The following is a 14129-nucleotide window of genomic DNA, read 5'->3' on the forward strand; positions in this document are numbered from 1 at the left end:
TAGTGCCAACACCCCCCGTCCCCTCCACGGCATTATTCTCATTAACTACTAATTACTTCCTAATTAAGAATCTTTTCTCCATTTCTACAACTCTAATCAAGGCCCCCTTTCTTGTTTGGGGGGGGGGGTTTAAAAGAAATAATTAACATACGAGACCTTTCGTATGAGTTCTGAGTCACCGCTGTGTTGTGCAGGAGGCTACATTGCTCTTGACTCACGTTGGCACGCTGTTATACTTACGTAAGAGGCCTTTCGGGATGTCCTCAAGTTTCACCACCTCGTTTCTCCTTTCCCCACCCAACTCTAATCCGGCATCTTGCACGAGTAATGCACACTAACAAGTAGGCTTTAACAGTCATCGTGGGAATTCCTTTATTTATACTGTATTTAATCTTGCACTCTCCGTTTCATTTTTTTTCAGGGAGCCGAAATCTGTTGTCAGATCAATAACAATGGAAAGGTGCATGTCTGTGGTTTTTACTATGTAGGTTTCCTTCATTTCCCTCAACCACTTGCATTAAAACACATCTAAACAAACGTTACATTCTGTGTACGTGAAGCTTTTTTAGAAAGAACGAAAAAAAAAAAAACCTACATTAACTCAGCTGTTACTCACCATTCTACGCACATGAAAAACAGACATGTTCTCTTTATGAACATAAATTATCCATAATTATCCATTTGTAACACCCTATAACTAAAGACCAATTTGATATTGTACAGAATGAGTAATGGATACATTTGAAAAAATTTACTACAAAAGACCTTGACTGGTAAGCAAATATTAAAAATAACCAAATAAATAATGTAATGTTTGGATGGTGTGCGTTATCAGAGGGCATAGTTCGACTCCACCCACTGGCCTAATAGTTCTGAGGCAGGTAGTGGGGCTGGATCTTAATCTTGGTGGGACACAGCAGTTTATTGAAGGCTCTTCTGAAGCTGCTGTGGCACAGAGGGTACAGGACGGGGTTGATGGAAGAGTTGACCCACAGCAGCCAGAAGGAGATTTCGTACAGGTAGTGCTGGACGCACTGGCCCTGGCAGGCGGCACGGATGATCATCAGCAGGGTGTAGGGCGCCCAGCACAGGCCGAACACGCACACGATCACGGCCAACGATTTGGCCACCTTCTTGTCCCTGGAGAGGCGGAAGCGGCTGGCCAGGCGCGCGGCCACATCGCTGCGGGTCCGAACCGGGCCGAAGCAGTGCTCCGCGGAGTTGAACCGGTGCGGTTCGGTGGGCTGTGGGCCCAGGTCCCCGACCTGGAGAGGAGGGAGGTCAAGGGTCGCACTCTCCCTCCTTTCTCTCTCGCGACAGACGTCTCCAGGGGCGGAGACTGAGACCTTGGCGGTGGGGTGGCGGCCGAACCTGGAGCGGCCGTTTCTGCCAGGGATGGCCGCGGTTTCTACCGATCGGACGAAGAAAACCCGGTTCAGGCCGTTCCCAGCCACCGACTCCATCTCGCAGTTCCTGAACTCTATGCTGGCCGGCTGCTCTTCCCGGATCACGGCTCTTTTGCGGATGTTGATGTAGATGCTCAGGTTGAAGTAGGTGACGCTGATGAACGGCGTGAAGAACTCCACCGTGGACGCCGTCATCAGGAAGTACCAGTTGAAGTAAAACTCGGCGTAGCACTCGCCGCTGGGCACCACGCTGCCCCCGGCGATGTACTCCCAGCTGATGATGGCTGGTCCGTACAGCAGGAACGCGGCGAGCCACACGCTCGCCATCTTCAGCACCGCCCCGCGGGTCACGCCCTTCTGACACCTGTAGCTCACCTGCCCAACACAACGGGAAATTTGTTCAATAAAAAAAAATGTAAAATTCATTAAGCACAGCACACGGTGCACACAGTGAAATGTGCCCTCTGCATTTAACCCATCACCCTTGGTGAGCAGTGGGCAGCTATGACAGGCGCCCGGGGAGCAGTGTGTGGGAACGGTGCTTTGCTCAGTGGCACCTCGGCGGACCGGGATTCGAACCGGCAACCTTCTGATTCCTTAACCGCTAGGCCAGCACTGCCCCGGCTAATGTTTATTAAATTAAATGTTTATTACTGTTTAATGTTTATTAAAACGAACAGAAATACGACGTGATGATATCTATATTCTCACCAATGGGTGCTGCACTGTTCATAACGGGGCGAATAAAAAAATAGGTATTAAATAAATAAGAAAAATACGACGCTACTCATCTCTGCGGGTGTGCTGTATTATAAATGATTTCATATTTTAATATTGTATGGAAGCTACGCTGTTGGGATTTTGAGAGGTAAGCCTCACACATTCCATGCTGTATTAATCAATCGATCAATCGATCAATCACCCCGAGAAGACGGAATAAGCGCATTGGACGTTGATCTGGTGCTCTGCTCACCGCCTTGGTGACGGACAGGAACCTGTCGAAGCTGATGAGGACGATGTTGAAGACGGACGCCGTGCAGAGCATGTAGTCCACCACCAGCCAGAGTTTGCAGAGCCCCCTCCCCAGCCGCCACTCGCCGGTCAGCACGTACGGGATGTAGACCGGGATGCAGAAGCCCCCTGCAACGAGCGCGGAGCGTCAAACCGGCGCGTGTGGATTTAAAAAAAAAAAAAAAAAGCGGACACTCACCGACAAGCAGATCCGCGATGGCCAGGTTCAGGAAGAAAAAGTTGCCGTGGGTGCGCAAACTTTTCTCCACCACGAAAGCCAGGATGACCAGCGCGTTCCCCAGCACGGTGGCGAACACCAGCACCGTCATCAGCACCGCCAGGACCACCGAGGCGGACGCGGACAGGTGGACGTGGTGCGCGCGCCGCAAGTCCCCCGGACGCGTCGCGGTCCAGTTCGGGGAGAGGTCGCCGGCCGGTCCCGCGGTGGCAAAGACGGAGGACATGACTCCGATCAGCCCTGCGTCTGGGACGCGCCGGCGACGGGGAGTGTTCCACGTTCGGGGGCTGCTGGTGATGCTCCACGGTGGGCTGCGTGGTTATTGGCTGCTTGGCTGCTGCGTGGACCACGTGGACCAAGATGCTCATCGCCGAGCTGCTGTTCAGAACTTACATGCAACATATTACTCTTATTGAACAGTCCAACTAAGAAGGAGTGGGAATTATGACGCACAATTATGATCGATGGTTCCCTGGACACCAAGAATTGTGATTATTCTGTTACGAAATGACAGGGACCTACAGGAAAGTCACCAACTAAACCTGTCATAAAACCTCATTTTAGTATTCAGTCCATTTCTATTCATCTTCTAATAGTGGAAGTGGGGAACACGCACCTTTCAAACTTACTATACGCCTGTTCCAACTGTATCTGGCTCACCCTGCCGTCCATGACTTTTAAAGCAGGTTGATTATTAATGTAGAAAAAATAAAAAGTGAAGTGATTGTCATTGCGACACACTGCAGCACGGTGAAATGTGTCCTCTGTATTTGACCATCACCCTTAGTGAGCAGTGACAGCCATGACAGGTGCCTGGGGAGCAGTGTGTGGGGACGGTGTTCTGCTCAGTGGCACCTCGGCAACCTTCTGATTACGGGGCTGCTCCATTAACCGCTAGGCCACCACTGCCCCATATGTGTCCCATATAAATATGTCGATGAAGCCTTAGAAGCTGAATTTGGAAGCTATCTGGATAAGGCCGTCTGATACCACATTTGAGGGCCTCTTGTTTCTGTCCTTCCCTTCGTGTGAGAAAGCCCAGTGCATTATGGGTTTACAATGTATTACAGCCAGATGTACTAAATGTACTGAAACCTGGGTGAAATGCACAATGAAATTGATACTTTCAGAAATAGGGAATAACAGGCTGCAGCAGCGTAATTACTTTCCCTGGCAGCGATTAGGTGGCACGCATCCGCTTCGTTTGTACTCTCTTACGTGCATCTAGCAACTGATGCGTCTCCAGTGGGAGGACACATGCAACAATTCAACCAAGAGTCTCCTTTTCAGTGCTGAGAGTCCCCGCTGTGATTCGGTGGCTCTTATAATAACCCGCTATCAGATTCTGCCATATTTCCCTCCAGTGCCCACCTTTTTGTGTCTTGACAAAGAGCAGACGCCATTGTTATTTTAATACAGTTACGAACCTTACACTGTTCACAAAATTAGAAATAGAATCAAGAGAATGACACTGGATTATTGCAATTACGTTGAGAGAAGCAAATAATGCCAGATTTTTATCTCTGAAGGATGCGTAAAGAAAATAATTTCCGAAAACACATGAAAAGACTATGAATCCTGTAGTGCTGAATAGCTGTAAAGTATTTGGGGTAATTGAGGATAAATCATGGCTTGATGAGGCAATGGAGCACCACTGAAAATGATTATTAATATTCACAGCTGCTGTGTGTCCTCAATGTAGTACAGTTAATATCTTCGCTTAGATTCACATTTACATTTATACCATTTGGCAGTCACCTTTATCAGAGCAAATTACAATGTGCTTTCATGTTACCATCAATGAAGTAATCAGTTCTGGTTCACCAGGACTCAAACCATGAATACAATCATTTTCTGTTGTAGTTTATCTTACATTAGTCACACTACAAGAAAGTTGCCAGTTAGTCTAAGTATTCCCTAAAGAGGAAGTCCTTAAGCTGCAGGTTGAAAATACTCAACGACTGTACTGTTCTGACCTCGAGGGGAAGTTCATTCCACCACCTAGGGATCGAGACAGAGGAGAGTCTAGATGAGGGTCTTCCTTGTACCTTCAGTGATGGAGGGTCCAGGCGAGCAGTACTGGAGGGTAGGAGAGTGTGAGGTGCAGTGTGAGGAGTAATAAGGGCTGTAAGGTAGGATGGTGCTACCCCATGTTTTGCTTTGTAGGCCAGCATTAGTATTTTGAATCTGATACAGGGGGACAGATACTGGGAGCCGTTGGAGGGAACGTAGCAGTGGGGTGGTATGGGAGAATTTGGGAAGGTTGAAGACCAGTCGTGTTACTGCATTCTGTATTAGTTGAAGAGGCCGGATGGCATTCAGAGGTAAACCTGCTAGAGTTACAGTAATTCAGTGGTGAGATTACTAGGGACTGAACAAGTATATGGGTGGCCTGTGTTGTTAGATAAGGGCGGAACCGTCTGATATTGTGATATCTGATATTGAATCGAGAAGGACTATAGATACTCCAAGGTTGCGTGTAGTTAAAGAAGGAGAGATCTGAGAGTTGTTCAGGTAAATAGCAAAATCCTTATGTGGGGAAGAATCTGCTGGAATGAATATTAGTTCAGTTTTGGTGGGATTGAGTTTGAGGTGATGGGCTGCCATCCAAGATAAAATGTCAGTTAGACATGCAGATATTTTGGAAGCGGCATGTAGATCTGAGGGAAGATGAGTTGTGTGTCATTGGCATAGCAGTGGTAGGAAATTACATCACCAAGTGATCATGTGTAGAGGGAGAAAAGGAGAGGACCGAGTACTGACCCTTGCCAGAAGGGCCGTCTCAGTAGAATGACCTGCTCTGAAGCCAGATTGGTTAGGATCTAGGAGGTTGTTTCACAGACAGATGAAGTGGTAGCTGATTGTAGACTTTAGGACTTTAAAAAGAAATGAGAGAAGAGACAGAGAGAAGAGACTCTCACTGGACACTGGTGTGTTTGACTGCAGTACTGACAGTAGATGAGACTCAGTAATAAATACTTCTCATATTAGGAAAACATGACCTCTAACTATAGGCCTGCACTACTGTTTTTACTGAAGGTACTTGGAGAGCCAAATAATTTGGTGTTTAAACATGTATGGCGGTATTGGTCCAATAAATCTGACTGACAGAGCATCAATTTTTCAATTCAGCATCACAGAGCAGAGAACACTGCCAATTTTATCATGATTTTTAAACCAAGTTTTTTGAATTGCTGATTACACATTTCTTTAAGGTGTAATAAACCTTTTTTTTGCACAGACCTCAAGTGAATGACCCAGTGAAATAGTTTCGGATGAGGTTCTCCTACACAAGTGCTCTAAGCACCAGTTACCATAACAAAGAGCCAAGCACAGATGTGTGCCCTTCACTATCATTTTTAAAAATACATTTTAAGAGCCCCCTCCCCCCGGTTCATCGGCAAATGAAGCAGCAAATGTGTGCTAATTGACCATTGTGAGCCTTAAAGGTAGCTTTATCAGTCGCAAGAAAAGACGGTTTTAAATCAGGCAAGTGATTAGATGACTAATCTGGCTGGCCCTCCTGGCAATCAACGGGATTTCATTTCTCACTGCTGTTAATTGCATCGCAACGCAGGGAGGGACGACTTTTCAAATTAACAGCCCTTTCACGGTGGCTCCTTATACTTACCATAAGGTGTGGGGTACAGATGACAATCAAGCCATAGGTGTCCATGTCAGTAAACAACTGAAAGCTCTGTGTGGTTCCTGGTCCCTTTTGGAAATTGGGTCAAATAAGTTATCTGGAGACTTCTATCATGTTTTTTTTCATGGGAACAGACAGAAAACTTAAATCCACACCTTTAAAACCCACCGGAAGAAACCGGAAGCCCAAGTATGGAAGGAGATGCTTTTTTGTCTGGCATTTTCATCATCCTTAATAACATGTAAAGTCTACTCTGAACGTGCCTTTTTAGGCTGTTAGCAGAGGTGGGCAATACCTGGGATCTACAGAAAGAGGTGTGTGTTTGAACCTTCAATTAATTTTCTGAAGGACATGCATATGCATCAGGAGGGTGACATGAAAGCAAGAGGCCAGTTGTGAGGATGACACTTGATGCAGGATGCAGATGTCTTTGTTGTTGACAATGATACCACTGTAGAACCTGCCTGCCTGTTCATCTGACACAAATACGCATATTTCTGCTCGTCAAAAAGATCTCGTTGTCACAGATACGGTTTGGCATTTTGGATGGCATCACGTAGTCATCGGACATGAGGTGTGAGATGGCCGTGCAAGATTTGGCATCACATCTCCATTGCGCATTACCAGTCCAATTTGGACCGTGGATTTACATTTCTCTAATTTCCAGCACTACAAAATGTTGAGATCGGAGATATTAGAACAACTCTTACACGAATAGCTCACTTAATTAATGGCAACTCGATACATGCGCAGCACCCTTGTTGCAGACGCCCACAGAACAAGTGTTCCAAGCAGCCAGAAGGATGGTCAGTCGTGGACAAGGACTTTCATGCCAGGCTTGCATTGTTCATATCTGTCGCACGGTTTTATTATTCAGTTTTCTACAAAACCGATTACCTTTGACCACCAGAAAACATACATTTTCTGCAGAATGGAATCTAAACATTTGCATGAAGTAGGGAAAACAGGCATTAACACATAAATGGCAACTTGGCACCACAAACTATAAGCTAATGTGTCATTTGGCAATAAAAATCTCTATTTGTGTGCAGTTCTATATCTTACAATTCATGGTAAACGTGTGCTTAAATGTTATCTGATACTGAATAATATAATATGTTCTTCTTGGGCCTTTGTGAGCAGGATAATAGTTTTGCATGCTGTAAATAAGATTCACGTCCATACATGAGACATACTTTTAAAGCCAACAGTGTTGATATACTTGCTTGTCATTGTGACCCTTATTATCTCTTCATGTATCTAATTATCTTAATTTACCATGCCCTATTTAAGATCACATGCTTCCTCACTGCCCTTGTTCCTCATCTGGTGTGCATAGAGCCCTATGCACCTTCAAATGCTTGTGTATATTCTCTGCTGTAGTTTGTGACCCTTGTGCCTCTTTTCTCTTTACTTATTATTACATTTCCAAAATGTCGTGCACTTGTGCCTCCTGCCTCAACTCAGTCATGACAGCGTTTATGAAGTCTGGCCAGAGAGGGCCAGAAATAATTTGGTTTTAATATAGCAGACTCTCCCAGCATCGATTCAAAGTACACAGAATTTACTGCTTTCAAATGAAACATTTAAACAGGGAAGGTCAGACATGCAGACATGGGTCTAAGAAATGTAACAAAATCCTCTGTTCTACGTCGTTTTTTTTCAGTAAGCATCCATCAACTCTCAGGGATGAATTCACTCATTGTGTGCAATTTGAAGTCCAGCAAAAGAAAACCAATTTACAACAAAAGGAAAGCTATTCAATATGAGTACAAAGACAAGCCAACATCAAAGCAGAAGGGCTCTTTATAAAACATTCAAATGTACTGGAATCAAACTCTAATCGGAATTTATGTGACTAACTGTGGAAATGCTTAATAGATAATGTCTTACGTAATACATAATGTCCTTTCTTCTAAATGTTTTAAGTCAATTCGTCCATGATCTCCTCTATTTGACGTAAACCAGCAGACATCCAATGCTTTGAAGAAAAATTTGTGATTACACATTAACCAGCTGATGTAAGTGCTGTATGTACATGCGCATTTGCAAGAAAGGACCAGATGGAATGGCATGAAGACAAAAGAATTGTGGACCAACGCACAATTACAAACACCAGCACATTTACACAGGGTGCAGTGAATAGTGATGTAAGTGTGAGCAGTGGCTGAGGTCATACCACCATTCAACCATACATTCTTAACAGTCAGGTTCTACTGAATTATATACCGTTACCTTCATGATGTAGATGATTTCATCCATAGTGACTTATGGACGAAGAATAACAGCTGGGGGTTGACTTTCTGTGGCATTTTTGTCAATATGTGATTGTGCTTTCTTGTGTATAGAGCTATTCCTGTACCCGTCTCCATCCAGGATTGGTTTGTCAGCATGAGAGCAAGAGAAAATAGCTGCAAGCACCAGCTACTTAGGCCTGGTTGCACTATAAGACGGAATGTTTATGCTTTAGGCAACCGCGAAAGTGATTAAAACATCTACATTTTGGTTAAATTGCTTTATCAGCAACATCTGTTTCCATACAGTAAATCTTGAGCACTGAAATTATATCACTGACATCTACCGGGGACACACATTCACACGTTCATCAGGATGAAGTTCAGATAATACTTTTCATATTAAGAGTCTAGAATAGCCATTATAATTGGACTCTCGCTACATTATTGCTCTTGATTTCCAACTAGCCATGAGATTATTCCAGTGGGAAAATGTGAAGCTAATTGGTGCAAGGAGAGGAGAGGGTTGCTCAGTCTCCATACATATGCATATATGTTATGTAAAGTGGGAATTTCTTTAATTTAATTTAATTAGGTGTATAATGAGCATTGTTAAGGGGAACCAGAAATTCAGCTTGTTAATTGGACACGCTCCACATAAAGCACAGTCTCTGGGGAGCTCATCTTATCTAATAACACCTTTATTCAGTCACAATTACGCTCCACTACCGTCCCAGCATGTGTAACTATGCCCACAGCCCTTTCACCTCCAAAGCCACTGCACTGACCTGTAAAATCCATTTCCATTTCTAAGCTGTTTCTCTTTTTGCAAACAGATTGGCCATAAATTACACCCTCTGGCCACATTTCGCCCACCTCTAGTTCTTCTCAGTTTCCAATATAGCAGATCTATCTTTGCATGTCGGAACATGGCATAGACCCAGAGTCCCTGATTTCGCTGGCAGTAATTATATTTGGTTTCTTTAGTTAAAAACTTGTTTTTTTTCTCAGAGTTGTTCTGAGTGGCTGTATGCTGTGATGGACAAAACGAGATTACTACTACGTATTATTTTATATTACTGCTGTCTTAGCATTGTATTCACTGGTGAACTCAGGAAGAAGGCACCCTTCTGGTGCATACCAAGCTGAAAAGGTGTAGTTAAAGTGCTGGCTTTCACACCCTTCCACGGTTCTTTAATGATTGGGGAAATTGTGTGGCAGTGTTATTTAAGGTGACCTTAACTTAGTCTAAACTAGATGTTTCCTATGGGTGCTTATCAGCTGGAAAAGGGTGCTGTCACAAAGTGCCCTATATTTGGACCCTACATGATTATGGGCCCCAAATGGTATCTTTGGCAACTGCTCTTTAGGTTACTCTCATAAATGGAATTACAGAAGTGCTTTTTGAGGTCATTTGTATCCATTTATGAATGGTATATAATTTTACAGAGACATTTTTTCACTTAGATATTTGGGAGCCACTGTCATGCACTTTGACTCTTGGAAATAGGTTCACTTTTCTATTAGACATATCCCAGTCCAGTGGTACCCAACCTTTCTTTCCTTTAAGCCCCCCTGCCTGTGTCCAAGGTAAGCCAGGACCCACAAGCCCAATTTCTTCTCGCATACACTTTTTTTTACATGAGAAAACAAATACAAAAAAAACCCCCAAGCTAATACACAAGGACAGATTTCAAACAATCTTTTTCTTCACAAGGAAGCAGAACCATAATCAGAAGGTTTCCGGATCAAATCCATAAGCCTGTCATGGCTGCCCGCTCCTCACTAGCGGTGATGGTTAAGAGCAGAGGACACATTTTGTTGTGTCACCATATATTGTGCTTCACAATGACAATAACTTCACAACAACCTCTAAACATGTATTCAAATAATCAGTGCTCATCTACATGTAGGCTATTTATTTTATTGCAAATTGTTCGGTATAAAACACAAAAATAACGTCTGAAAAGAATTAGCAAATAAAATTCGACATTCCAACAGGAGCTTGTCAGATAGACCTGGTGTGATTCTGTTAGTTGGTAATTAAGTGGGATTAGCTGCCAGTTTCGTTTCCCCCATTGTAACTGTTGACAGGCGGTCAAGACCCAAGACAACAATAAAAATCACTTTGACATCTTATAATCCACATCCCACCAGGCCATTAACGCGTACGTCAAAATCTATTTTCTCCACGGCAGCTCATGACACATGCTGCTGCTCTTGTGTAATGGTCATGCAGACACTTTCACAACTCACAATTTGCTAGAAAAGGCATCGAAAATAAAATGATATAACAATGCGTAATTGCACCACTAGGTGGGTAGAATGTACAGCCCACGTTTCAGCCTGTCCAAGTGAACTAAGCCCCGTGCTGCGTGCTAAGCATGGGGCTTGTTTTCTGGTGCAAGGTCAGAGGCGTCCTTTGTATAAATAGATTAAACAAGAAAGGGCCTCTTGGTAATTTTCTGTATTTGGAAGAAGACAACATTTTTTTTGTTGGTGTGTAATTAATCTGTCTTCCAGAACACAACTTGTTATGCTTTTCTTTTAAACAGAGTTTAAAATGAGAGGAGCCCTATGACTGACAGCTCTTGCCAACACTAATTCCTCATTCTGGATGAGTTAAACCTGTGTCCTTCAATATGTCCTATGCCCAAATCAACAACAACATTTATTTGTCATATAGCCCATAATCACATACAGTAGGTCTCAGTATGGGCTTTCATAGGCCCCACAGTTGACACCCAACACAACACAGGAAAAACTCCACAAAAGGAGAGAGTTTCTCAAGGAGAGAGAAAAAGAAAGGAAGAAACCTTGGGAAGGAGTGATACAGAGATACAGGATGCCCTTTCAGGGTAGAGTGAGCCTTGGTGTCAGTGCAGGGTTGGTGATTATTTGTCCAAGAATAAAAAAAAAGTCCAAAGTGCATTAAATATTGCATATCATTGCAATGTTTAGATGCAATATAAATCTTGTGTTTATTTCTTGATTTATTGTTGTTTTATCCTACACTACAAGCCCTGTGTGTAGCACATAGCATTGTGCTTAGCAAATTAAAAAGCATGCCAGTGTCAAAGGACCTAATAGACCCAGAAGGTGAACACTCTAAAACCATGTCTTATACACATTCAGCCATTTGTCCCCTGACTGATTTAAAAACAATAAAATGACCCTCATCATTAGATATCATTGACCCTCAAATGATATCTAATCTGGAGCTCACATGCAGTCAGTGAAGGGACAAGTGAAAGTGAAAAGAGCACAAATGTACTATTTATAGGTATATTTAAATATACTTGTTTTATTGCTGGTTAAAGAAGCTGCAAGTCTGCTTCCAAAGGCCAAGATCATAATAAAAGGCTGTACACATTTAGAAAAGGACACTACACATCCGTCCCTCTGAGGTACAGGACGGTTGCCATGGCAACATTGTGAACAGATTTCATGTTGACTCCTATACAGATTTTGACGCTGATTTCTGCGCTTTGAATGCCCGGACAAATTTACCATGTAAATAACTTTCATTGGGAATTTGAATGTCTTTACCTAATGCATGACTTTTTGGTTCCCCCGACCTAAAGCTCCATTTCATAGTCAAGCTGGCGGTTCGGAAGACAAAGTCCTGCAGGACTTTGCACAACAGGTGGTGAGTGATAATTCGGACCATGTCGCACTGCATAGGCTGTCTTAGACTCAGTCGCTCATGACGTTTGCGTGCAATGACGACAGTGACAGAGCTGTGTGGACCAGCCAGATGGTCTGCCGGAGAGCAATGAAATAATGAAATGAATGAATGCATAAATTAATAAATAAATGATGGAAGGTTGTGCCAGTTAAACTGTGCCACTGGCATTACCGCAGTGCAGATCACCTTCTGGTCCTCTGACCTGGTCAACTTTGACAGGTGAAACATTTTGTCCTTTAGTTTATCGTGTTTGCAGCATGCATCGCTCTCACCAGTATCCATGGATACCTATTCAGTTTATTTAGTCTTGGTGCAGTTTGGTGTTTAAGATGCTTTTCATTTTCAAACACAAATTCATTTTCACCACTCAAAAGGTGCATAAAATCTGTGCCAGGGTGCTAATTAAAATGACACAATGGCTGCTTTCATTTCTTATGAATAAACGATGCTCTCTGGGTTTACTTAGAATCTACTCTTCATTCAGCTGTTATCTCACATCCCACAAATGATCCCTGTGCTGTATATCAATCATGGTTCCTGCTGAAGGAAATGTTTATGTGTGCATTTGTCATGCATCCCTTGTTCTGAATGGGTTGAATATTTGTAAAGTTTGTTGGAAAGACCCTAAGACGCTGTGCAATGTGCCATAGTATTTTCAGGTGATGTCCTGTGGGTAGCATTTCTGTTATTATTTTATCCATTATTTATTTAGGGAATGGTGGGAGGGGTGAGAGATGGGAATCCAAACTCCATAAACCCAGACTGCTGTGACAAAAACAAAAGCAATGTATTGCGGAAGAAATACCCGCTACCTAACAGTGTAACATCACGGAAAGGTAGAACAAAAGGCTTTAATGAAAAACTGATGTCGCTTTCTTCTTAAAAAACAATGTTGCTTGTTCCATTTCTGAAAAATACCGATTCGGTTCAAAGAAAGGGAAGAAATGATATTGCAGTGCAGATCCATATACCTCCAGGTACATGGAAAAGAATACCCTTACCCTCTTACTGTTCTCTTGGCAAGTTTTTCAGGAAGGAAATTCATTTTAATAAAAGCAGAACTAGAGCAGCAATAGGTTTGAAATGACAATTTGCTAAAGTCCGTTTTTGGAAATTGGGTTGTCAACAAAATTGCTGACTAATGAAATTGATGATAAAAACAAAGGGATAAGGAAGTTTTACTGATCACTGATAGTCATTAATTTAGCAAGATTTTGTGACATTTAATAACATGTTATAGTATGTTATATAACACAAATGTATATACATACTAATTTATTTGAGGAAAAAAATAATATAGATAACATAATATAATTATAATATAAATAAACACCTGAAACAAATAATAATCACCTGAAAAAAACACCTGAAGAAACGTATTTACTGACTTCAGCAAAAGCGACTAGATTTATTGTTTCCGGGCGTTTTAAAATGAAAACGATATGTCCTGCCCTCTAGTGGTCTTTTAAACAGTGAAAACATTTTCACTGTTTAAACTTTTAAACTGTGAAAAAATAATTGGCGCGCAATACTTAACTTCTACATGCTAAATTAAACCATTAGTCACGTTTTAAAGCGTCATGCATAATATGAATTTTCTTTTAAATAAGTAAAATATTAAGCTTTAAAACTCTTTTGAAACCCCCCATGACAATCTTGTGATGTTCAGATGCTTGTGATAGAGCATGGAATCGTCTTCTGATAAATGAATCTTTTACATGTTGGAATTGTCTGTGCACCTAGACAGCCACTGTAGCACTTGATTTATGACGCTTCCTGTAAAGAAAAAACGATGGCACAGACGCGGCACGTAAAGTGGGCGTGGCGCAGCCTGTGACGCGGCACGTACGTCCTTCTCATTGGTTGCCCGGCCTCGGCCGGGGAAATTTTGAAAATGCAAGGGAGG

At 42.7% G+C, this 14129-nt stretch overlaps 1 protein-coding gene across 1 annotated transcript; it reads right to left on the reverse strand.

Annotated features, from left to right (window-relative positions):
- Positions 1-347: 347 nt before the first annotated feature.
- On the reverse strand, positions 348-3011 carry hrh3 (histamine receptor H3). The gene is made up of 3 exons (XM_028956568.1): positions 2617-3011; positions 2380-2546; positions 348-1781 (listed from the first exon to the last, which is right to left on the reverse strand). The coding sequence occupies exons 1-3, from the start codon at positions 2879-2881 to the stop codon at positions 864-866; spliced, it is 1350 nt and encodes a 449-aa protein (XP_028812401.1). The 5' UTR covers positions 2882-3011; the 3' UTR covers positions 348-863.
- Positions 3012-14129: the final 11118 nt, after the last annotated feature.

The sequence above is a fragment of the Denticeps clupeoides genome, chromosome 16 (genome assembly GCF_900700375.1).
Source record: "Denticeps clupeoides chromosome 16, fDenClu1.1, whole genome shotgun sequence".
Taxonomy (NCBI): Eukaryota; Metazoa; Chordata; class Actinopteri; order Clupeiformes; family Denticipitidae; genus Denticeps; species Denticeps clupeoides.

Excerpts from the sequence above, each read along its gene's own strand:
- hrh3 (XM_028956568.1), bottom strand. The coding sequence starts at position 2,881 with ATGTCCTCCGTCTTTGCCACCGCGGGACCGGCCGGCGACCTCTCCCCG. Across the intron at positions 2,547-2,616 it reads CATCGCGGATCTGCTTGTCG|GGGGCTTCTGCATCCCGGTC; the intron begins GTGAGTGTCCGC and ends CGCTCGTTGCAG. Across the intron at positions 1,782-2,379 it reads TCCTGTCCGTCACCAAGGCG|GTGAGCTACAGGTGTCAGAA; the intron begins GTGAGCAGAGCA and ends TGTGTTGGGCAG.